Source organism: Oryzias latipes, chromosome 7 (genome assembly GCF_053564925.1).
Source record: "Oryzias latipes strain Hd-rR chromosome 7, Olatipes_Hd-rR_3.1".
NCBI classification, from domain to species: domain Eukaryota; kingdom Metazoa; phylum Chordata; class Actinopteri; order Beloniformes; family Adrianichthyidae; genus Oryzias; species Oryzias latipes.
In genome coordinates this window covers 30,270,911-30,297,633 of record NC_136243.1, presented here as the reverse complement: position 1 = coordinate 30,297,633, position 26,723 = coordinate 30,270,911, and the positions used below count along the sequence as shown (strand labels likewise).

General features: G+C 37.1%; 1 protein-coding gene and 1 long non-coding RNA gene across 4 annotated transcripts in view; one reads left to right on the top strand and one right to left on the bottom strand.

Annotated features, from left to right (window-relative positions):
- The window catches only part of mtcl2 (microtubule crosslinking factor 2), a 79,136-nt gene that overhangs the window by 42,482 nt on the left and 9,931 nt on the right, over nt 1–26,723 (bottom strand). For both annotated transcript variants that reach the window (XM_011476824.4, XM_020704474.3), the window contains exon 4: nt 18,656–18,805. In XM_011476824.4, the coding sequence (XP_011475126.1) occupies nt 18,656–18,805 (150 nt within the window). The remainder of the gene's footprint in view (nt 1–18,655; nt 18,806–26,723) is intronic.
- On the top strand, nt 734–25,527 carry LOC144993929 (uncharacterized). Of its 2 annotated transcripts, none has more exons than XR_013657228.1 (3): nt 734–874; nt 1,136–1,230; nt 25,390–25,527. It is a non-coding gene; the product is annotated as an uncharacterized LOC144993929 (long non-coding RNA). The 2 variants fall into 2 exon arrangements; XR_013657227.1 differs by having other exon boundaries at nt 1,136–1,239; nt 25,390–25,525.

Genomic DNA, 26,723 nt, shown 5'->3' with positions numbered 1-26,723 from the left:
AACCTGTACGGGGCACACAGGTGACTCGACTGAAGTGTCAAGGTTGGTGTGCCCATGGAGCAAAAATTTTCATCAACATTTTGTTCTACAGACATGCGACATGCTGCGGGCGAACATTTATACAACACCTAAGGGTAAGGGCAACGAAGGGGAGATGCAGGTGCGTCTTGTGCTTTTTTCTTGTTTTTCGATCCCCTCCCAAATTCTGCGGACCGCACAGGGGCGGTTCACATGATCAGTGCACTCCTGAGATGCAGCCTGACCGTTAGCAATTACACAAATCGGAGCGTGTGAACATTTATCGCCGTCTTTTGCAATATGCATATCGCACAGGCTGATATCCCCATGACAAAACATTTTTGTAGGCCTTCATTCTTCACCAGCTTCACTATAAACATTTCACTGTTTTAAAAATCTGAAGGAAAAAAAGTGAACTTTACATATTGAACTGAAAAGCTATTAGCATTTATTTTGTTTAGGTTAGCTCCTTTACAGCAGAGAAACATGCTGAATTTCATAGAAAGCCCTTTGAGCTGAATTGGTGTCAGAAGTCAGAGTTCTGTCTCCAAGGTTCTAACCACACTACAACACACTTCCTGGATGCCGCACACCTGACTCTCATTCACTCAATCAGCCACAGCATACTTAAGCACTGCACTGAGCTCAAAGTTTTCTTTGTGCCACTCTGACTTCCTTACCAAGTTTTATATTTGGACCTGATCTTCTGTCTCCTGACTCTGTTTGTTAGTTAGTGTTGCCTTTTGCTTTAAGTAAAAGATCATATTTCTCTGTGTAAAAGGATGGAAAGCTGCATTAAACCTGAAAAATGGATAAAAACCACTCAGCAGATGTAAATATCAAAATAAACTGAAAGGTATTGCATAATCCTTTGTCCGTATCATTTTCATGGTATCACGTTTAGGTGTGCTTGACTGCTGAACGCAGTGTTTGCTCTAATATAGGAAAACCTATTTAAAGGACCATCCAGAAGTAGAAGTAGGCCACCAGGACTTTAAAAGCAGACCTGATTTAATTAACACGGGGTTGACTCAATGGGTTTTAATGAGTCAGATTATCTCATTTTGTAGGGATGGATGTTCACTTGAGCAGTGATGATGTTGCTTTATTCCCACAGACACACGACAGCCTGATGTCAGAGGAAAACGCAGCAGCTGAACACAGCAGTCCTCAGGGGGAGAGGCTGCTGCAGGCAGAGAGAACAAACCTTAGGTAAATAAGGTAGGACACATTTCACATCACAACGGAAGTTACTTTCACTTACTGACATAAAGGCTCAGTAAGTTTAAAGTGTGTTTGAAGTCCAGCCCGGGCGAATAATCAGTTGGCGTCTCTCATGTTTGCTCACTTTGGTGGCTTCAAAGCTTTTTTCTTTACTTTAAAGAGGAAACCAGCCTAACACTGCCGCCCGCTTCAGTCAGTATTCAACTCTTGCAAGTCATTTTAGGCGTTTCAGGCTACATTTATATTTAGAGCCTTTTGCATTTGTCAGGACTGCTCTCATTAGACCATTAGCAACAGTTTATGCCAGGAAAGCCACAATCATAGTTTCAGAAGTATTACATAGTATGTTTTTGTAATGCATTTACATCTTGTAATTATTTTCAAAAGCTACTGTTTTGCCCCTCAGGAATAAATAAAGTTGTTTGAATAGAACTGACCTGAATAAAACTGGATCCAAATGTTACATAATTGAACTGAATCCTGGGGAAAGTGTAATGTAACATCACTACTGCACACGTTTACGTTAAAAGTATCAAACATACATGCTGAGCTAAATGCAATATATTTAATATTGTTTTGTTACATTAAACCAGGCTTGGTAAAAGCCAACTGAAATGTTGTTTTTACTTGTTCAATAGCAAATCATAAAACGATTTTACTGATTTTTGTAAAACACAAATTATATATCGAACACAGACCAAAATCTTTGCATCCGTAATTTTTTACTCATATTGTTAAAGTTGTCTTTGCTAGTTTTACTTTTGAAACCAATGTTACTGAAAGAAAACAGCAAGTTTGCAGTTTGCCTTTGCTATGTTGTGTTAAAATATACAAAAGTATTTGTTTATTTTTTGTTTTCATTAAAAATGTCCGCTTAACTGGACAATTTCCAGATAAAACTAGGCCGGAAAAAATAATTTGGAAAGAATAAGGCAAATATTCGTTGCTACGTTGCTCTTCATCAAATGTTTTTGCTGTTAAGGAAACAGTTTTTTCTTCGTCCTGAAGGAGAACCTTGGATCTATTTTTCACATAAATGCTGTCCTTACAGAAAAATCTTGCCAACTTTCACTCTTTCTGGGCTTCTAAATTAAAGTCAGCCCATAATGTTTTTGAACTCCTGGTGTCATGGTCCCATGGTCCTCCCATCTATTATGGTCCACTGATGTCCTTTAGCATTGTGCAGAAGGACAAAGGTAAGTCTTTGCTCCTTCGGGATTACAGCCCTCTATGCTAAAGAATTTCTACAACCCCTCCACACACTCGTTCTTTAATGATTCCCTTTAGAATTTAAGTCATATTTATGGCACATGATTCTGTTATTTAAGCTCTTTTCTTTTGTTTTTGTGTTTCTTCAAATGCAGCATCTTCTTTACCAAAAAGTCTGCATCTTAACACATACTTTTCAAGGTTGTACAAGGTTGTAAAGTTGCCTTTAATGGATACAAATGACAGTGAAAAATGCTGTTTGTTGCATCAACTTTAACTGATAAAAGTTGATTTAAAAAGACAAGAAGTCCCTGTATTATTGCAGGATGTGTAGCATTTCTTTAGTTGCTACATTTACGTGTGTATTCTGTTTAGTAATTGAAGATTACATTTAAATTAATTAAATTTAATTTAAATAGTTTTTTTATTCATTTTTGGTTTCGCGTTTAGCTCTTTTTATTTTCATTTGGTTCCTAAAATTAGACTAAGTGATTCCTAAAGGTTCCTTTTTTAAAATGCTCTTTCTCTCAAAAAATAAGGTCTTAGTTTAGCACCTGACATTTTAGGATTGATCACTTTTCTGCTATAATATTCCAGTGGATCATATAAATGCAATATACATTAGAAAGGCAAACGACAACAAAATCCTAATAGTTTCTTCCTGTGGCTCCAACTAAAAGGTGAAATCATAAAAAAACCTCATTTAAATTCTGTCTCCATTTTCTTCAAACCCCACAAAATGCATCTCTTTAGTGGAGCAAAACATACACTCATAAGAAGTTTGTTTTAGTTTGTGTTTGAGTTTAAATATCTACCAAGTTTGTTTCATTTCTTCATCCTTGTTGGTCCCGCTTAGCATAAAGTCTTGCTGTTGCAGTAGCTATTTTCTAGTTTTCTTATTTCTTTTTTTCTCTTCCCTCATGGCTAACTTAGAAGCTCTCGAAACCACAATGAGCACTTACACAATCAGCTCCTCCACCAGTACCCAAACCAGCCCATAATAATCCCTGGATTTTTATCTCGCTCAGTCCTTCTGTGCATGATTTTATTACAGCTTTTCTCTGCACACTGAAACTCCTGAAACCGCCATAATACTCCATTAACTCGATTGTTTCTGTTCTGGATAACTGGATCGGTCAGCGTGGTTGTGAGGGTAAAAATCTTTATTTATAATTCACATCTATCAAAATTAGCCAAAAGAAAATCAAGATCTGCTAAATTGTGACCTTTACCATAAAGCATTGCAGAGCAAAAATAAAATATCAGGAGAAATTATCTAAATTAAAATAAATAGAAATCTTAATATTTTACCAAATTTCATCCATCCATCTTCTGAACCCACTGAATCCCTTTTGGGGTCACAGGGTTACTGGGCCCAAGCCAGCTACTTTTGGGAGAAGGTGGGATACACCCTGAACAAGCTGCCCAGTCCATTGCAGAACCACACACTCTTATGGACACGTAGAGGCAATTTAGAGAAATCAATCAACCTAAGAAGCATAGCTTTGGACTGTGCAAAGAAAGCAAAGTGCCTGGGGAAAAAAACGTGCACTCAAGAGGAGGACATCCAAACATCCAAACTGAGAGCGCTAACCACTGCACCAATATGAAGCTCCTTCCTAAATTTCCATCAGATTTTATTTGTTAAACTCAATTTATAAGATACAACTTTCTGCCCAGCAAACTATTAAAGAAAAGTAACTACAAACCAGAAGAGAATGCTAAAACACTGCAGGCGCATTCACCTGTTTTTGAGGAAGAAGAGCTGACGTACTTGATTATCTGTGATCCCGATCAATCCCAAATGTCTAGAACACCCATCCTAAACATTCTTTAAAAACGTTCATTTGTTTATACCGTTTACACAGTTGAAGGGTTGATAGCAAAAAGAAAAACAAAAAAACATAAAGAAGTGAGGAAGAAAGAGAACCAGCATTCCTGTCAAAGCTTAACTGATACAAAGTCTCAGTGTGGGGCTCTGATTTATGGAACACAAGCTAATACTCCAGAATAAAGGCCTTCAATAAACAGATGGGTAGAAAGAAACAAACCAAGGTAAAACAAGGAAGAGTGTTTAGAAAGTGTAACTGGCATATGGGGTATTTTTACGTTAAATAAAAAAATTCTCATCATTCAGCGCTAAAGTTTCCATCACAAATTACCACACAGAGCTGTCTTCCACCAGAGCCCCTTCTGGGCAACCATAGCAACGCACATGACAACCAGCGGTGTAGCCATAGTAACTGTAGTGCAACCAGACTAGCATCAGCGGGAGGTGCCAGCTACTCACTTTCCACGTCTCCACTTCCACATCACAACAAAGGGCGGCAGCACGGTGATGATGTCAGCCCGGCTCGCTTTGCAACCAGGAAGGGAGACGACAAGAGGAAGGAAGAGGGTGGAGAGAAAGGCAAGGAGGAGGGGAAAAAAGGGAGACGAAAACAAAGGAAGGGAGCAGAAAGGAGGCACATTGTTGTAGCTCAGCCTGCACATGGGATTTAAAAATGGCCCGCAGCCACAGTTGGTTTGCTCTTTGTGGCTTCATGCAGGGGGTGGTGCCACAGCATGACTTAAGCACGCAGCAGATGACATGTTTATCATGCGTGTACACTAAACCTCCACATCCATCATCCATTAATGCATTATAAACCTCTCAGCCTCTTGCAATAAACGCCGGGCGATTCTTCTCCTGTCAGGAGTTGAGGAAAGAATCTAGTACTGATTTCATCGCTTATGAACACAATATAGATGTCTGTTTTGATTAATGAGTTTCTGCTGGGTATTTCACAGCCATCAATCATACTGTGTGGGTGTAACTGTGTTATTTGTGTCTTTGTAACTCTGTTATGGCTTATACACACCGTCACTTGTATTCCTACATCAGTGGATGAAGCGGGGATGGGTCCAATGCGGAGAAGAATTTCCCCATTGTGGGACAAATAAAGTATCAATTTTTAAATTTCCTCAGGAATTATTAAAGACCTATTCTATTCTATTCTATTCTATTCTATTCTATTCTATTCTATTCTATTCTATTCTAAAGTCAGCATTTTACAAGAATAAAATCCTAAATAATGATTAAAAAGTTGTAATTTCACGAGGAAAAAGTCATGCTTTTTTGACAATAAGGTTGTATGTTCATAAAATCAAAGTTGCTCATTTACAAAAAAGTTGTTTTTTAATTGTTAGCAACTTAAATCTAACGTAAATTAAATGATTGACTTTCCTGAAGCATTGTAAAAGTTAAATGAAGCATTTTGTTTTCGAAAAGCATGACTTTTTTCCTTAGAAAATTATGACTTTTTGAAGCATAACTTTACAGCATTACTTTGGTCAATTGTTGAATTATTTTATATTCTTTGCCATATAAAATTGTAACTGTATGACTTGAATCTTGTACAATTTGAACTTCTTTTTCTTAATTTTACAAGTTTATTCGTATCCATTTATTGTATATATTTTTCTTTAATGATGGGCTTAATACCCCGTCGTACAAACCAGTCAGAAGCTACCACAAACGAGGTCGGCCCCAACGACACTAGAGGTGCTGCGTGGAAAAGTGTGGAGCCTCTAAATCCAAGGGATTCTCTGCTTTTCAAAACTTTAAATGACTTTATTGATTTGGCTCAAAGCACCTTCAACCTGCTCGGGCTTATTTATCTCACCGACAGTGAAAATCCAGTAATGAGCCCACATGCATGCTGAACCTGAGGCGGAGAAGATGAACAATTATCTACACTAACTTGAAATATGTGCTGCATCAACACAAAACAAAATAGGCAGTAATAACCTCGTGTTTAGCAACACGGGCCTCTGGCTAGAGGGTTGCTGGATCAGATCTGGGTACCTTCTGAGCAGCAGTTCCTGTAAATGAACTCCCTTTCTATTTTGGTTTCTATTTGTATTCTATTTTTAGATTTTCAATTTTGGCTAAAAACATAATCCTGATTGAATGACCACCAGGAATACTTTTAAAAGAAATCAAAGATGATTGGAGTGTGACTTAAAGTTTGAAGAAAAATGAAAATGTAGCGCTGAAGCTAAGGTGCTGTGAAAGTTACAACGGCTCAGCTCTTCCAGGTAAACAGAGACCTGTGAGTCAGACTTCCAGACACTGTCACCGTTCTCAGAAGAGTCTGATTACAGAAGCTCCATAATAGACCACTGAGCTGATGACAACACACAATCTAGGTATTTAAACCCTGCCTAATTGATGAGTTCTTAGCATGATGCAATGTACGCTGAGAGGGCAGACGCAGACGGGGTTCTGCCTTTGGTGACACTTTAGTGTGATGAAGCTGAATCCATCATGTGTGTCTGCTGTGTGAACGGTGGGTTGCCATGGAGCTGAGGGAAGCTCTGTTCGTTTGAGGCAAACTAAAGCTTCATCAGCAAATCCTTCTTTGTCACCCACAGGTGAGATAATCTGCTCTCCAGTCAGCTTTTAATGGGAGTAAATCTTTTAATGGACGAGGAGCAGATGCCCCCTAATACAAATACCCCCCAAATCCAGCTGTCCCTGACCCTTTCCATCCAAAATGCTGTCCTGCAGGATGACACAAATGGGATCAAGGCTATCCCACCGACAATACGTTTGACTTCACCTGCAAAGATATATGGAGGCTCCGTTCATGAGTGGGGCTGCTTTCCATTTGATGTCCATCAAGCCAATCTTTATGGCTGCTTTGACTTTTACACCACCCCAATACAGCAGATCCAGTCAGGTTACAGGGGCTGATTTAGAAGGAAATCTTTTTGAATCTTTCCTCAGGGTTTGGTTTATATGGTGATTATTTTTCTTTTAGCCAGATTTTATGATCAAGGTGCCGTCTGTGAGTTTTTTGTATTTTTATTTTATTTTATTTTAACAAAATCAAAAGCTAGATTGGAGAGACTCATACTTGGATTTCTTAAATGTTCTGCATTGACAGCTTTGCTGAACATGTACCCTTACTAGTTATCCTGTTTTCTTTTGTGACTCAAAAAGGGCATCTCTTAGCCCGTTATTTAATAACCCACCTGCGGCAGGGAAAAAGTGAAAACAATTATTCCTGACACTAGAAAATATCAGATATAATTGTTGCATTTTCCCTGCAGCGAGCGCGTTTGCGTTGCATCTGTTTGCTACCTCGTGGGGCCAACTCAGTAATATCAGCATGCTTTCACTGTGCTTTTACATGCTTTTACTGTTGGAACTTATTTTCTATTTTTTATCTAATCTCCTGGCTTTAAAAAAGATTTTCCCACCCTCTGAGTGGGGTTAAAATGCTTCAGCTATAGTCCAGCTAAGAGCAGCGGTCCCTACCACTTCGAGCAACGTTTTAAGGTTACAAAGGGGGCTGTGGAGTGTCATTTTCTGCTAATGCATCAGAGTGGGCAACAGACAGAGGTGGGCTTTTAGCCAAGCAGTCAATCACAAATTCTGATAATAAAAAAAATCGAATAATAGCTGTTTGTTTCGCTTTGCAATGCCTGGATATGGTCAGCAATTCTTCCCAAATTTGGATTTTTGTGATGATTCTAAAATAGAAAGGCAATTAATTTACAGGAAACTTGTTTTTTTCTTTCTAAATATATTTTTAAAATGTGTATCTTTGGATTGTGGACTGAGGTTTAAAAAAATATACAATAACAGCAACACAAGTATCAGATAAAGAGATGGGACAAAAGGAGGAGGGTACTTACAGTGTTTCTATCAGATTTGCCTCCCTATGGGGTTTCTGTCGTTGGTGGGTTCCACCCACTTCCATCTATGCATCCGTCTATCTATCCCGCCCTCCTTCCACCTCCTTTTTCCCCTTCAGGCTTCTGTTCTTCCCTTGCGTGTGTTTACAGTGGCCACATTGCAGCATCTCCATCAGGGCTTCTGCCGGTTTTCTGCCCCTTCAGTGCACAAGGTATCACAAGCCGGCTCACGTTACAGTTACTGGGCCGTGAAATTCCCCCTGTGCCCCCTGCAGGGCTCTAAAAGATGTAATATTTTTGAAGCAGCTTTAGATATTTTTATAGTTATTTTTTTTTTTGGTTGTTTTTATTAAATAAGGAATAATAAAACAAAACTGGTTACTGGTATGGAAATTTCTGAGCATTTCTTTATGCAACACAATTTAACTTAAATAGTAAATCAAATGATACAATTTATGTTATGAATGATGACTTTTGGTAACTATTTTAATTCAAATAACTCAGTAAAATCTAAAAGTCAAACTTTTAAAGGGATAAAGGTTGTTACGTTTTTGAATTTTCCTCAATTTAATCCACTTGGGTGACTGAACTGCATCTGAACAGATGTTTGTTCATAAGGCAGGCTGATCAAAGTGCATAAGGGAGAGAAGACATCTCTGCTGAATTTAAAATATAAACTAACTGGCTAAAGTGTGAGCAAAAGTCATGCCCAAATTTTCTGACATAAATCAGAAAAGGTTTTCCATTCCACCTGATTTAGAACTGAGTTTTAACTAAAAGTCCCACTCTGATCATCTTAATCTATTTTAAAAGCATTGCCAGTGGTATTTTAATTATGATTATACTGTATTTACGCTAAATTTAAAAAAGAAGCCATTTTCTAGAACATAATATCTGCAGAGTTGCATGAGTCATTAGAAATTCGCCTTTGAGTTGTGGGCAGGACTGTTGGCCCTCATTTTCCACTATTCCTATGTTTATGGTCTATTTCACAAGCTTACAACCCCTTACACCCCCAACTTTAGATTAGTGGTGCAAAAAATTAGGTGGGCAATATTAGAGTTCTCAAGCCGTACAGTATTCATCCAAATGCCAGCTTAGACAAAGAAAACAAAGACGTGCATGGATCTATTTGTCTGCAAGTGGATGTATTAGAGTGGAGCAGGGAGCTTGTAGCCCGCCCAGCATATTTTCCACGTCACAAATAAGCTCTCTTCAAACAAATATTCTTTGTCTGCTCCTAATTCACAACATTTTAAATAAAAAAAAATACTCAGAAGTGCAATTTTGAGCTGACGTTTCTTTATAAATGTCCTCCATCATATGAAAAGTGCTACAAGAACAGGTTAAAAACAATAAAAACACATTTTTTGTTGGAGTACTGTATATATTAAAATATGTAAACATGGTCATGACTAATCTTGAACTAAATTGAAGATCTTGCACTAATCAATTCTGAATGCTCAAAAAAGCTAAATTAAACCTCTGAAGTTAAACTTTCCTTAATTTTTCCATTGAAGTAAATCCATCCAGAACTTCTTTATGCCTACATGACCCTAAAAATGGATCAGTTCAACTAGAAAAGACACAACAGGAGAGTAGAAGTGCTTCAATTCTTCAATCCAAACCGTTATGCTACACTACTGGACTGCATTGTGTTGTACGTGAATCGTGGCATCCGTAATGCACACCAGTATTTTCAAATTGACAGTGTCAAATACATGTGTTGTGCTAAATTAAAGAAGGATTTATTATTTATTTTTATGCAAAATAACACCTGGCTTAGTATAAACCAACTGAAAGAGTTTTTCACAGTTTTACTTGCTTTTTAGCAAATTAAAGTAAGAATTTTTCTGAATTAAAAAAAATGTTTTTAGTATGTGTAGTAATACACAAATGCTTTATCCAACCAAAAAAAAGCCGTGACCCGAAAAAACTAGGGTATCAACCAAATTGTGGGAAAAGTGATTTGTTGCATCCCAATGCCTTAATAAGATTAACCTTAACACTAAAAGTGTCTGCTTTGACTTTACTACACCTGCAATTTCAAAAAAGACACTGCACTTCTCTTTTGAGTCAAGTGTTGTGTCATCCAGATAATTTTGGGGTTTCTTTTACTGAAAAAAAAAATTGAAAATTGTGCATTTTTTTCTTCACATTGCTCTTGTTCTGATCTGTCGCTTTATCTCTGTAATCTCAGATGGATGTTTGCCTATAAGACTATTAAATTCCCCAAAATACTCTCAGCTCTTGCACTTTACAGTGTGTTCAGTATGTGTGTGTGTGAACACCAGTGTGTCAGTGTTTGAATTCTGTGTGTCCCAGTGGTACCTGGCAAAGCTCAATTCGACCCAGAAACCCTTCCGGCAAGATTTTCCCTCGTCTTTCCCCCTCCTCCTCCATCTCTCCATTTCTCCCTCCATCCATTTTGTTTCCTCTAGAGCCGACTCTTCTTCCCAATCCCCCCTCACCCCCATCCTTATGGCGATAGCCTCTTATTATTTTTGGTCTTTCTGTTTTAATACAAAAAAAAACTCTTTTTTTTCTCTCGTTGTCCATATAAGTTCCCTGTTTCTTAATTATTTTCTAAACTTTATAGCTGCTTTTGTCAACTTTTATCTGTTTTACCCTGATATAAGACGTAACGATTCAACAGATAAAATTTCAGAGATAAATCGTTTTTTTTTTTTTTTTAACAAAATACACGATTAATACTGACATTTTTACTTTAAAAGGGTTTAAAACATCAGCAAACAGAATCTGATCAATCTAATTATTTTAAACGGAGTTTTATTGTTAGTTTTTTGGTTAAAATGTTCTCTATTTAGAATTCTTTTCTAATAACAAACCATTATTGATCTTTCTCCTTTTTTTGTGTTTATGTTCAGTAAAGAGTCAGTTTCAGTGGACAACCAAAAATACTGGCTAAGTAAGTTTTTAAGGTTTGCCCATCATTTTTCATTTTTTTCAAATTATTCAAACTTCAAGCACTATATTTAAGGGTCAATGGCCGCCAAAGTGTGCATTATCAGAAATTAACGCTCGCCGTGGAAGCCTGCACCATCCTCTGCTTTGCGTCGAACGGTTGCTTCCGCGAGGTGCATTAATTTCTGTTAATGCAAACTTCGAAGGCCATTAACTCGCTTATACCATGGTCACTTACAAAAGAAATAAGCATTCAATCCGTTTTTAGTACTTTATTGTTATTTTTTTCGGTTTGGATTGCTTTTTTCACAAAAAGCCAACTGTCACAGTAACGTGACAACGCTGAGCCAGCTGAGCCTATTGATGACCTCGACTGCAGCGGCAAACGTTTTATTTTTAGTCAAGATGGAGAAGCAAAAGTTTGTTTTAAAGAAGCCAGCGCAGTGATACAGAACATTTAAGCTATGAGATCGGAACTTCTTTTTTAGGTGTGCATTATCACTTTTTAATGGACACCCAGCAGCCAATCAGAATCGAGTATTCACCCGGACCATGGTATAATTGCTAAAGTAATTCACATATCATCCTGTAGTTTTCTGATCATCCTGCAGAATTTCTCAAGAAAACCTCGCTCTTTATTAATTTTTTTCTATCAAAGCCCAAATTGTGTCTCCACATGTTTCTCCAACACCCCTGTCATTCTGCCTCAGGTGTACAGTAGGTTACATGGCTGATGTCTACCCTAGTTCCTCAAAGCTCATCTTTATTCTAATAAATCACTCTGCCCCAGATAAAAACCAAGTTTAAACCCGCTCTGATGCCCTGACCCATTTCACAACTCTTCTGGATCTCCCTGAACACAACACAGAGCTTTCATTGTGTCCCAAAGGCCTGTGCCTGTGGTACCATGACATGTTTGCTGAAAGCATGGAGGAGAAGGGGGGAAAGGACGACAGTTCACGCTGCACTAAAACACCTCACTGTTGTTTCAATCTGATTTTCCTCTAACATCAGCAAAAACTTGAGCCCTCAGATGCTGCAGAAATGGAATCTTAAAAAAGTAAAAAGACCCTTGTTTCCATAAAATGTGTCCTATTTTCTGTCTTGCTAGAAAAATAATCTCATCAAAAAAGTTTTTTAGAGGCAAAATAATTAAGAAAACACGAATGAAAGAAGGAATGAAGGAAACTCCTTAGTGCACCAAAGTAATTCAAAGTAAAAGACAAAAGGAAGTTTAAAATGTATTAATGTCTTAATTAGAAACATATCTTAGCGACTAGATTTTTTTTCTTACAATAAATATTATTGGTAAGACCATTTTTCTTACCCTAATGGCAGAATGTATTTTTTTTTTTTAAATGTTCAAACTTATATCTGGGAGGGGCTGTTTTTCCATTGTAAACAGTTTTTCTTTTTTAATTTTTGCATTCAATAATGTAATGTTTTTAAAGTTTAGATGCCCAATTACCAATGGAATCTTCAACTTCTTCCACTTTCGGCTTCTCCCATCAACGGTCGCCACAGCGAAACAATCCTTCCTCTAGGATGAGTCGCATGGTTAACTCGGCGATGAATAAATAATAAAACTCTTGGCAAGACTATTTGTCTAATCCTATTGGCAGATTAGTTTTTGCTTTTTTAAAGAACATTTTAGACTTGAATATATTTTGACTTATTTGAGAGGTGGTGGGGGGTTGTTTTCTATACTGTTCTCAAATGCAATGTTTGTTTTGTTTTGTTTTGTTCCAAATTCTCAATCACAAATATAATCTGAATTTCAACTGTTTGAGAAACAATGAGAATGTGCTTAACAAACTTTTGGACTATTAGTTTAAGTTTAGTCAATTTCTATGGCGCCTTAAAATGACCTCAGTCAAACAATGCGCCGCACATACAAAAAAAAAGATTAAAAAAAGACCAAGGTTCGAAGAAAACATGTCAGTATTGAGTCTTTCAGGCACCTTACAGGATTTATTAAAAGGTTAATTGAGGTTTGTTATTACAAAAACACGCCCCTGTTTACACCTTGGAACGAGAGCTCCAACTTTCCGTTAGAGGTCTTCAATTGCCCTCTAAAGCCTCCAGCTACCCTTTTACCTCACATCCTCACTCCAAACAATGGGCAGCACTTCCTGAAAGTCAAAAATAAGGGAACAGTTTCCTAGAAGAGAACTCAAGGAGAGAGGCATTTTAAAAGCAATTAAGAAAAATAATGCAAGCTGATGCCCAAAATGATTGTTTTCCTCCATTTGATAGTTAATGAAATATTTCAGTGCTTTGTGAGTTCATAGGACTGCATTAGTTATAAAGGTAGACTATAAAAAAGTACAACTTTTTTACCTTATCCAAACATGCCTGCTGTGTCTAGTGTGCTATGAATTTTGCAAAAACAGGTAGCTGTAGCCTGCAGTGAAAAACTGAGGGGAAAAAAATGAACCTTAACAAAAGCAGACAGGATGACCTTCTCATTTGCAACTGAATACTTTAGCCCGTTCACAATAACACACAGAAACAGCACAAGGAACCTCCTGAGTGACCTTCAAGAGGAACACGCGGAGAGGTGGAGACCACGCCACTCCGAGAAAAACTAAGAACAGAAGTCGAACAGAGCGCCAGCATGGGCAGGAAAGAATAAGACCAAAGCATGCTGCATTTTTTGTCTCTTCACCTCACAGTTGTTAAGGATTAATGTCTGCAGTTAGGGTTGTTATCTCCTCATGTGTCAGCCTCCCCTTCACCTCAGGATGCCTTTTTTCCTCTCTCAGCTCATATTTTGTCTTTGTAGATGCTTTCCTAATTGATCTCCTTTGTCTAATTGGTCCCCATGCTGTTTTACTTAATTTTTCTTCACCTCTTAATCTTTTTGTTTTAAGCCAAATTGAGGCACCAGATCTTAATTTTTTTATTTAAAACAATACAAAATTATTGAATTATTATTACAAGTTTTAAATGAAATGTACAAATAAGCATTTCCTTCTAGGTGTCTTAACAGCTCTTAATAATTTACCAATTACTCGATCTTTGAAACCAAATCTCCTGAAGTGCGTCTTTTGTATCATCTGCTTCCCAGCAGTAGGACTTCTCCACTTCCCTCCATTCCTCTGTACCCACTTCTCCTTTTTATCAAATCCACCCTTGCTTCCTTCAAAGGTCAAACAGCTGGAATGGATCGATGGTTTTGGAATGTGAAGAGCAGCAGACGGGCAGAAAAATGAGAGGAAAGCAAGACAGAGTGAGGAAGGAGGAGGGTAAGGCCAGGCTGGAGGAGGTGACGTATGAGGAGGTGAAGGAGAGACCCAGTGAGAATAATAAACCTTTAAATAAAGAAAAAAAAGCAAGAGGATGGACAAATAATATGAGGCAATAGTAAATGTGGACAAAAAAAATAAAGAGAGCAGACACGAGCACTTGGGGGGGGGGGGCAAAGGAAGATTGGTGAAGAAAAAACTGCTAAACTGACTGATTGTTGGCAAGTTTTGTTAACAGAGGCTATTATTTCAAAGTTGTCATATTTTAGAAAATTCACAAGTCAACAGTAAATAAAGCCTCTGAAGGGAATCAGACTGCACGTACAAATGTTCACAATCAGCAGTACATTAGTACAAATATTTCCACGTTCATCAATAAAAGCTTATAACAGAGCAAAGAATCCAATTCACATAAAGTATGTTTTCTGTGGGGACCATCTAATGCTATGGTTATATCACGACAGATAATATTGAAGGCAAACAGCTGAAACTGTTTTAAGGAAACAAATATGGATCTAAATTTTGTGGATCGTGTATTTAGATATTTTAGGGTGAGGAGAGCCAATACTGCAACTCAGCAAGTGTTTGAAGAGAATTCCCACCTATTCAGAGATCCAATGTGTCAGGAAATTGAATTGAACCACTGACTAATCATCTAGCAGGCAGCTGCTCTGCTTCCTGACATCCATGACTGAATATTTAATGACTAGTACAGCTAAACACGGCACTAAACAATAGTTGTACAAAGATACGTAGGAGAAATATGATACACTATCACTGAATGGAGAGACTTAAGGTCATATTTTTTTTTTTGCAATAAACTAAAATTGCAATTATTACATTTGCTTAAAAACCTGGAACAATGTTAAGTTTTGTAGGGATGCCACAATTCTCGGTTTAAAACAGAACCATGTTACCACTGAACCAAATCGTGTGGAAAAAGAATCAATTCATCCCTACTGCATTTACATTGAAAGTGTCAAACCCACATGTTGTTTACATTATGACTCTTCCAGTAAAGGACTGCAAAGACCCCTTTTCATTTATGCAACAACGAGGAAAAAAAACAAAAGGCCCACAAAAGTAAGGAAAAGCCTAAACAGACATGAACAGTGTGTAGCAACAAAGACAGACAAACACTCTACGTGGTTGCAAAAACGCATCCATTGTAATCGGTGTTTGTTTTATTGTTATTGTTATTTTCACAGTTATTCTTCTTTCTTACCTCCCCATACCCTAAAACATTTGTGCACCTAGTTACTTATTATTATTGTGTTTTGACAGTGTACAGGCTTGGACTAAGACAACTGAAAGGTTTTTCTACACTGTTACTTCCTTTATTAGAACATTTTTAAATGTGTTTTAGTTTTTTTATTGTAATATACAAATCATACATCAAACCAAAACAAAAACCCCAAATTAGGGTTGAAACAAATCCTGGGGAAGAAAATTGTTGAATCCTAGTATTTTGTCAGATTCATAACACATAGAAATATCTTAAAAACCTTTCTTGTAAAACCTTATATGCACTAACTCTGGGAGGGATTTGTTTTATAGCTTCAATCAACATGAGATAACACAAATTCTAAAATCTTCTGTTTCGTGTTGAAAATCCTTTTTTTTTTTTTTTATTTTACAAATTTTAGAGTTTCCTGGGACTCAGAGTTAAGCATGGATGGAAAAAAGACTCCCAGATTTGAAGCATAAATCAGAAGAATAATGTGCTCCCTTTTAGCTGGAACTGTTTCCGTATCCAAATAGCGAGAGGCAATAATTTGACAGAAAAGAATCTCTGTACTGTTCTCACTGAAATGTTGATGCCTTGCAGCTCAGTAAAGGTCTAGCCAGCAGACAACCGGAATCTCAAAGAACATCGACATCTGTGCAGACTGCAGGCTTCTGCGGCTACATAATCAATGTTTTACTATTTTACGAGCAGCAATTGCAACAAGTGTGCTTTGTAAGGCCTTTGGGCTTTCTTTCACTGTGTGGATTTGTGTTTATGTTTTGCATGCTCCTCAGCCCACGTTAGCCTAGATGAACGCGTGTGGTGTGAATACATGCCCTGCTGCTGTTTACTGTGTTTATTTCATTTCACCAGATTTAGCTCATCAGTTCTTTTTTAAGCTCTGCAGAAACCATGAGGTTTGTCTGACAAGGCAGTGAGAGAAAAGGGAAGCCAGGAAAGCGAACCTCACAGTTCCTCTTTTCCATTTCTGTAACTAAAATGTATCTTTGTTTAACAATCCCCAGCATTATATCAGTCCAAACACAGGTTTCTAAGGTCTGAGGAAGAGTCAAAAACAATGAATAGACCCATGTTGTGCAAAGTCTGAGCCGGTAGACGGCTCTCCTGGTTCAGTTGTCATCCGGTTAGCCAACAATATAGTGGTTGAAAAAGAGCAAAAATTGATTTAAAAAAAAGGGAAATTTCTCTCTCTATTTTGAAGCTTTTTTAGATTAAATTCAAATTGATTTGATTTCTAAAGCACTTTTCTTGAAAAGAAAACAGTTCAAGCTGCTGTACATAAAAACAAACAAAAACACCAATCCCCACTCATGCAATACAATAATTAAATAAGATTAGTCTGGCAGCAGCTATAGGTAGACCGGGAGTTAAAGATGCTCAAAAGCACTATGGTGCACAATGCCAATAGTGAATCTAATTAAGCACTTATAGCCTATAAAATCCATCCATCCACCAATTTATCCATTCATCAATCCATCCATTTCCAAAACCTGCTGAATACCCTTCAACGTCACAATTTAACCCACCCATCCATCCATTCCCATCCATCCATCTATCCATCCATCTTCAGAACTGGCTATATCCCTTCTGGGGTCACGAGGCACCTGGAGCCAACCCAGGTACTGTTGGGCAAAGGTAGGACACAGCCTGAACAGTCTGTTGCACATGCACACCCAGGGGCAATTTAAAGATATCAATTAACCTATGAAGATTGTTTTTAGACTGTAGGAGGAAGCAATAGAGAACCCATGCATGCACAATGGAGAACATGCAAACTTCATACTTATAGGATCCAATCAGGATGTAAACCAGGGCCCTCAGGGTTTGAGGCAAAAGCGCTAACCACTGTGCCACCGTCCCACCCCTGCCTATAAAATCCTAAATACAATTCTGTGCCAATATCCAGTAGTTTAAAAAACACATTCTTTCAAAGGAAAGTGCTAAAATTTTCCATGACAACCATTTGGTAAATAATGAGGAGATTCTATATTTATTCAAAAAAAAAACTTTTTAGACAACACTTTGCAGAAAAGAAAAACTGTTAAATAAAATAATCTAAGCAAAGCATTTTTTTAACAAGTACTTTAGCAAGAACAGACCTAATTCTGTCAAAAACTGTTTGATTGACGCAATGAAATGATGCAAATGAAAGAAGACAAAACAGAGTGATGGAAACACTGATCATCTATTCCCGTCCTTTCCCATTTATCCGCAAACTGCAAACTGGCAATTAGATGGAGAGAACGCACAGTACAGCCAGAATGAAGTACACAGTTCTACATATTCTGCCAGGAATCCAAGTGTCCATCCAACCCTAACCTACATAAGAAGCCTGGTTCCAAGCCAAGGTCATGACCAGACCAGCTGACATTAGAGGAAACAGACAATGAGCAGACGGCAAGGAGCAAAAAGAATAAACACATGGAGCCTCTTCCTCTACTTTTAATCATGTTAGATTCCACCACTCAGACAGAAAAGTGAAAACACTATCAGGAACTTTCAGATCAAACATGGCGCCACATCAATTTATCTGCTTTTTCCTTATTTCTGACTTAGCCTTACATCAGGTAGGGTTGATTTATTTTCAGGCCAATTTGTCTTGACGTCATTTTCCACTCTTGCAGTGTTTTCTCGGCCACACTTGGTTTGACAGAAAAGTCCCTGGAGTGGCAGCTGCATGTCACAACTGAAGTCAACACGAGATGAGATCTGAAGCAAACTCTCCAGAGGCTCGGAATGAAGAAAAAAAAAAAGAAGAAAACTGACCCAACAAACATCCAAGCAGGCGATAGGCTAAAAACAAATGTTTCTCAGGCTGATTTTTTATCCATGTAATCAGTTCAAAAAGGAGAAGCTTTAAAATAATATATTTTGGCCTCTTTGTCGTTTGTTCATTTGCAGCTAAACTAAAGTGAAATTTTGTTTGTTTCAGTCCAACACTCAAAGTACAAGAGCAGTCCTTACAAGTTTGTGCTTTCCTGAACATGAATGTACTGTTCTCTACAGAAAAAGATCTGTCATAGACGTACCCATGTCCCCCAATGTTATCATGAGTGCCCCAAAAGATAGGCTTCAGTCAGCAAAATTCCAGCCCTACCTTGTCAACCTCCTGCTGCAAAACCTGTTTAGCCACCTCCTGCTCCTGCAGTCGGACTCTCAACTCCTCGTTTTCCTGATCCAGTCGACTCCTCTTCTTTTCCACACTGTCCAGCTGGGCATGGAGACGGATGGACACGTCCTTGGCCACCTGAGAAGGACAGATGAAAAAAGGAGAACTTAACTCAGTGTTAAGGACGCAACTAATTATTAAAAAATAATAATAAAATGGTAAAGTTTATAAAACTGATCAGAAGTTAAGGACCAGATCATGATAATCATGTAAAAATAAAAAGTAAATAGTTAAGTAAAGAATAATGGGAATGGCATTGCATAAGTTCAATTCCTCCCTGTTCCTTTCAAGCTTACTGATCAAAAACATAAGAATGACAGAAGTGGGAATTTATAATTCATCCCACTCACTTTAAAGCAAGTAATTCAACTCCTTTTCTGGCAAACTTAATGTTTAATGATTTAAATGTGTCATGTACTGCATGTAACAGTCCAAACATGATTAGGAGTTATTATAATTAAATTATTTACATGTGTATCTGGATGTATGCATATATGTATTTATTTTCCTATCAATTCATGACTAACTATCCTAAATATTTCTGTACAGATATATATTTCTGTTGTTTGTCATCTCAAAAGTGAAACTAATTTAAGGTAAGGATGATCCTTTTATAATATTTCTTTTTGAGTCATAAATACTGTATATTAGCTAGTTAAAAAAGGAGGAAACATACATTTAGCAAAAATTAACTGAAACATTTAAGGCAGATATTGTGCACACATCTTATTTTTATACAATAAAGTTTTTTTTAAATTTTTTTTACTAAAACCAGAAAATTTAGAATTCTTTTAAGTTCTTAACTCATATCTAAAACAGAGCTAATGCCAGTCTATCTTGATTTCTAGAAATAATGCTATATCCTAAACTGCATGGATCAAACTTTAGATTATTGACTGCATCTCTGAATTTACTTGTCCATCAAAAGTAAATGTCTACACTGGATGTGTGTGAAGGACAAACAGCTCGTAGCCTCATTAGATCCTCAAAAGGTGATTCCAACCGACGTGGCAGAAGTGCATGCATAATGTAGTCTCATGAAAGTCAGATTTAATTCACTCCAAGGACAGCTGCTCATTTCAAGTTTTTAATGCCAAAAAGTTTAAATAAATTCACTCCCGTGTCTAAGTACAGCTCCTTGTCTCAATAAGGACTTGAGAAGTTTTAAAATGGAGTCAAGCAGATTAAATCCAATATATTAAACTTTATTTATAAAGCACTTTTTATACATACGTGACACAAATAAAAAATCAATTAAAAATATTTTTAAACCTAAAAACTAAAACTTTACAAATAATTTTACCTTTTCTTTATCTAATTTGTTAGACACATTAAAAAAATTTAGTCTGTGTAAAAATTCCACTATACATCTAATTGTTTTGGCTAAAACAAAGATGAAATAGAGGTTTTTCTAAAAAAAATGTTTAAATATCTATATTAAAATAAATGCTTCTTAATTACTTTTCAAAATTAAAATAAATTTTTTGGTGCTAAACAATTTAGTGGTGTTAAATCTGTCACTTATAAATGTCACTGACACGAAGGTTTATTGGTTTTTAATATAGAGGACAAGTCTTGTTGATTAATTATTCAGTCACTTTTCTAGGCTTCAGTTTCCCATCCGAATGATGGCAAATAGTGTCAGAAGAAAAAATATTTATGGCATATGTAGTTTGTGCAAACTGATCATAGATTACATTGATTTTTTTTTAGTCTGAAGGCAGTTTTTCCATTGCTTATCTGCAAAATATCTTTAGTTGTAAGGATGTATTCGTGTGCTTGGCTTGGAAAATCAGTCTCTGTTTGTGTGATTGAACCTTTGCCAATATGCAGCTGAGTCCCACAATGCCCCTCTCTGTAGTTCAAACCCTGTCTTTTCCCTAAAGCTCCACCACGCTCCAATTCATGTTTTGATGCTGCGTGTTTTACGTGTTTGCAGACGTAGAACTCTGACAGGTCAAGCGGGGTCGCTTTAGCTTTTGCTCACATCGTAAAGTGAAATTATCCACAGTAACCAGATCATTCTATGTTCTTTGAAAATAAGAAAGAAGTTCAGAGATTGTGGGTTATTTTCATGAAACAATTTTGATGAGTTATCAATATTTTCTGCTTCTCTGCATCCATTGATTCTGTTCCCAATTCACAAAAAAGCTATGAATTTGTGAGAATCTTTGTTTGTAACAGAAATGAACTGATTTTTTCCCCCCAGAAAATAATGATTTAAAAAACCGGCTTTGGGATTAAGAAATTTGCATCTCTGCTGTTTGCAGATTAGATGGTTCTTTTGACTTTCTTAAGATGTGACCTATAGCACCCACTGCAGCAGTTTGGAACCGAGGCTGAGGAAGCCATGATAAAAATCAGCACCTCCAAATGTTAGACTGCTGTTCTTAACTAGAACAGAGTGGTTTGTCACCTCAACAGCAATTTTCTACCTTTATTAAGACCTATGAAGCACTTATCCCATTCACCCACGCACACACGTTTACACTGATGGTAGCAGAGCTGCCCAGAGCTGCAGGGCCTTTTTTACATTTAAATTCAGTTCACAAATACTGAAATTATTACCCAAACACAAACTGAACACTTACAGGAGTCTGTGTCAGTCAAAAAAACCTGTACCGGTAAGTTGATTTTTGGAGTGGTTGTGGATGGCAGTTGCTATAGAAACTGATACGTGTTGCAGCAGACTCGTGCCGATCTTGACTGCAGACAGAGTTGCATCATTTAAATGTGGGGTAGAGGCTGCAGAGTTTCCCACTGCACTGTAAACCTTACGCAGCTTTTAATTCATGAAAAAAAAGATCTAATGGCTTCAGGGTGACCCCAGACCAAAAATGTGGTTTTTATCGGACGTGTAAATGATCTGCAAAAACTTGCAAAAATGAGACAATCATATTTAAGGGCAAACAAAACTTTAATAGTTTTAAAAACGTGACAATATTGGTTCTTAAGGCTCAGCTAAAAGTCCACATCAACTGCATTTTAACTTCTTTGTGACTCCCACTACCTTTCTCTATACCTCTTTGTATTTATCTCACAATAGGGTCAAGTAAGAGAAATACCAGCTTTCAGATGAGCAAAAAACATCTAGAAGCGTTCTGAACGTTCCTGAATTTGTTCTCACAGATAAGCAAGAAAATGCATTAGTTTAAAATCTTATACCATTCGTATGTTGCCTGCAACTGACCAGCCCCCACCGTTCACCCCGTCCAGGCCTTCATTCTTCAAGTGACAGTTGGGGCAGTTTCTTATCAAAAGGGGCTTTTCATGCAGTTGTGTGCTTCTCTGTGTTTGACTGCAGTCAACAACAAGAGTCTTGTTCCTCAAGTCATCCCCTTGTCTGCACATGTGCCACACACACACACCCAAACACACACACAGTTTAAGAGGCTGCATGTAAACCCCCTCAGTTAAAGTGTAGGGAGAAAAGTTGTTACAGAGAAAACCATTATGGAAACAAAGCAGCTGTTTTTGTGTTGAAGTTGGCCTGGTGTCTGTGTGTCTTTGTTTAATATTAGGTTTCAAACTCACAAAAAAAAATGACGACTTAAATTAATGCTGGGTGATCGTGGGGTCAACAACTGCAATGCCATTCCTCTTCTATCATTTCTGACCTAATTTTATCAATTATTACAACAATTATGTCATCCAATAGCCTGCAAAAACGGTATTAGTGTTGTCTTGTCACTATACACACTAAGTTTATATAAGTGAATATAAAGAAGAATTAAAAAGACATTTTTTTAGTTACACTCTGTCTTGTGGTTTGGCGACATGACGCTGCTTTACGCTCTTTGATTGTGAGTAACGCAGGTTTGCGACATGCTTTACAATATTGAACAAGTGCTAAAAGCTTTAGAATAGTAGGGTTAGAGTTTTCTCTGCTACCAAATCTGTTGGAATTAATTGCATAAACAGTGAGAAAATTACAGTAATTCAAAGACCATGTGTTGTTTTGTTGGATCCAGTCACAGCTTGATTGTTAGAGGGTTCTGTTCAAACCGATTGTGTACTTTATACAATTATATTGGTTTGCACACTTTGCACTACAAGGTTGCAGATTTTAGAAAACTGAAAATAATTTGTTTTTATTTTTTGTGCAAAATTTGAAACTGTTGTGCATTTATAAAACATGTTCAAAATAGAGTTTATTTAGGAAATTCCGTTTAAACAACTGTATGAATGAAAAAAATGCCACCACAGTAATTATCATTTGATACATTTATTTTGCTGCACTAAAATTAATCTTTCTCATGAGAGTTCAGGTAAATGTCATTTCAAAGTAAAGTTGGAGAAAGATAAGCAATGACATTTTCGGAGAATAACTGAAAACGTTCGTTATTGGGGTATATTGTGATATAAATTAATCTATATGATTTATTAAATTCTCCATATCACCCAGCAGTAACTTTAAGTCACAAAACAATTTCCCCCACAAAATGGGTAAAATAAATATTTTAGACTCAAAAGAAATTGTCGTTTTTGTTTTCACACAATAACTGGCATTTATTAGCTGCCTCTGATTGCACTGACTGAAGCAGAACGTGAAATGGAGTTAAGAGTGGTTAAATGGTTTTGAGTATGTGAGTAAAAGTCTGCAAAGAATCAGGAAGTGTGGAAAGCGGCGTCTCCATGGCAACAACCACAACAAACATCTTAAGTTAAACTGTTTTTTTTTTAATTCAGGCAGACGTGTGGGAAAAGTAAACTCGAGCGCATTACAAATAATTAGAGGAGATGTCTGAGTGTGGCAGCAAGTACAGCACAGTTCATGCCCATGGTTTCCACATACTTTAAGAAAGCTGGTTACCAGAAGATATTTTTAAAATCCTTAGTTAAAATGAATCAAATGCTAACCTTGATGCCATGTGTCTAGTTTGTGGACTTTCTAGCTGCTGACTAGAAAAAATATCAATTTCAATTGCTTGTAATGCATTCAAATATAAGGACAAAGTATACAGTTTTTCTTATAAAATACACTGTGCATGCAGCTGACACACACAAAAGTTCACGCATCGTTGACTTGAAGTGGCCGTGACGCTGGCGATTAGGCAGATGGTCATATTTTGGGGCTTCACCTTTTATGTTTTAATGAGAAAATGCATTCTGCTAGATTTAATTGGTTCAGCTCGCTTTGAAGATGCAGGCTGCTTCAGCACATTGCCAGGGGACACCTCCAGTTTTACCTGACAGCTGGGACAGAAGAACCTGTAACATCTGCTGAAAAATGCATGTGTTGTGGGGAGAGAAACAAGAAAACGTTGTCAGCTCCAGTGGGGTTTAAAAAGAAAAGGGCCTGAAAAAACAAATTTAGTTTATTCTGTGATGTAAAAAATAAATATTTTTTCTCATGATTCTGAGTTTTGTTATTGTTTTTACTTATTTGTCTTGTTCCTTCGTCATTCTATCATCAGGTATAACTCTAACATTAATTTCTAACAGAGAGGGCTTTTATGTCAGTGCTATTGTTTACCTCAGCACTGCAGTTCACTGAGTCCAAAGTAACAAAACACTGCGGCTTCTCATTGGAAATGATGACTTGGCTAAACCCGAAAAATATCTGAGATCATGGAAGAAGGGAGAACATTGTTTTTTTTTTCTTTCTTTTTTAATGAGTAGGGAAAAAAGTGCTGATAGAGTGTGAATTTTTAGCAGAATAACAAACTGCCAACTACAAAGCTAAAGCCATCAGCAGGGAAGATAGCTCTGCAGAATCAGCCAGAGGAAGTGCAAAGACTGTTTTTGACCCATCTGTCCACCTGAATCTTTCAGCATCCTGTCTTTCAGTGCAGCCTAGAACAGATTTTTTTTATAGTAAACGTTAAATATGCAAACTGACAACCTGACTTTGAATTAGTTGGTCACAGTGGTAAACATTACGTGCAGAATATATTGAAAAATGCAAACCAAAAATTAACACAGGCACATTTTTTCTTCTGCCCATATCGACTACATCATCCATACACATCCATATTTCGTTTGGCGTGCTCGCCATCTCCTTTTTGAAGAGCATGTCCGTGCTGTCTCAATCTTGCTTCACGTATCTTTTTTGTGATGCAGACAATTCCAACTCTCCAACGCATTTCCTCATTTAATTTCTTTTCTTTAAATGTGACTCCAAAAATCCATGCTAACATCTTTATTTCCATTCTTTCAAGCAGTTTCCTTTCGTCTGCGTGTCCATGCTTACATCAGGACACAGCACTCCAGCTTTCACATCCACTTCACAACCTCCCTTCGAGTTGATCATCAATCCCAAACAGTTAAATACCTCCACCTATTTTAATGTCTTTCCTTCTCTATCATTAATAATGGTCCAGCTTTCATCGTTCTTGGAATAGATCATTGTCTCTGTTTTTACTCGGGCTCACTTTAAGCCATTTGATTTCAAGTTCTTACCAGTTAGATAACATGTGCATTATATGCAGTGTAGCTCAAAATAAAGGATGTAATGATGATGTTGTGTGTGTGTGGATAACATTATTTGCTAATTCTGGTGCAATTAACCAAAGGCAGTGATTTAAGTTTATTAGCACTCCTTGGTGGGCAAAATGTCAACTTTGAAGTGTTGTCTTTAAGGACTAACTAAACTTTTGGCTCTACACAGATCATTTTACCTTTTTTCCGGTCTCTTTCTCTCTACTTTCTGTGTCTTGCAGGAGCTTCTCATTGGAGCACTTCGTGATGGTAATTTAAATTGGAGCTGTCATCCTCTACAGCCCCTGATAAGAAATAACACTCCAGCAGTCCTTAATGATACAGATGTTTAGTGTTGGCAGGCTTTTATTTTTAATACAGCCAACATTTTGGGTTTTAAATACTCTACCCACTTAGAGGATGTTACGTCACAGATGGTTTTCTTTGTGCCTATAAATAAAAGTGGCGTGAGAGAAAGAGACAGAGAGAGCTGTGGCGTGACAGCTGTTCCAGTTCAGGCTGTGATCTTCTATCTTTGGACAGAAGAATGGAGACAGTGAAGGATGGAGGAAAGTAAAGGAGAGTAAAGGAGTGGTCAAAAAATACCCTAACCTTTAAAACCTTTTCAGAATAAAATCATATGAAATGATCTGTTTTGTTTCCTATGATTCATCTTGTTTTTTAAGTGATTTTAATTATAATTCATGATTTACTGCATGTAATATTACTGTAACTTAATAAATTATTTTTTTTCTATTGTGGTTTTACTGTTAGCATTTTTGTATTGGTATGTGCTTTTAATTTTTCCCTGTAAAGTACTTTGTATAAGTTGTGCTTCACAACTGAACCTGCCTTGTCATGTCTGTTTTCTGTGTCCACATTGAGCCAGAGGAAATAAAAGCTTTCTTTAATTTATCAGTTGCACTACATCTATGAGGGAACCCACTGTAAGGTAATTTACTTGCCGTTTGGTTTACACCCTGATCCTTTACTTTTTCCCTTTTTCCTTTTTTTTCCCCCCGGATAGATTAGGCTAAAATGAGCTTTTGCTGATAATGAACTCAGTGCTCCGCCCACTGGCCCAGCGCCTGAAGGGGCTTCAATAAAAATATGCTTTACCACAGCTTTATGTTTAAAGAATTATTTGTTACAAAGTGCTAATTGATACAAATTTACAAAAAAAAAGCATACTGATATGCATTTGCTTCACAATTAAAATTCACCAACTTAAACTCAAAGCAATTTGAAATTTTTTCCATGAAGTTAATAAGGTACTTTTCGCATTTTAAAAGGTCACAATAAAGGCATGAAATTACGTTAATGCCTTCCCTTGTAACATACTAACTAATGTCAGAAGTTAACAAAAAGAACAAAACAAATTCAGTCACGCGTTATGCACAGGTAAAGATGACACTAAACCACAATTCCTGTTGTAATCATGGAGGTGAGTGTTATTCTTTCACAGAAACAGCTTTCAGTCAGTATGGCATGAGGTGGGACATTGGTATGCACTTAAATGTGTGTGGGTGTACACTCTGAGCATGTGTTAGAGTGAGCTCCATCTCAAACCACAGCC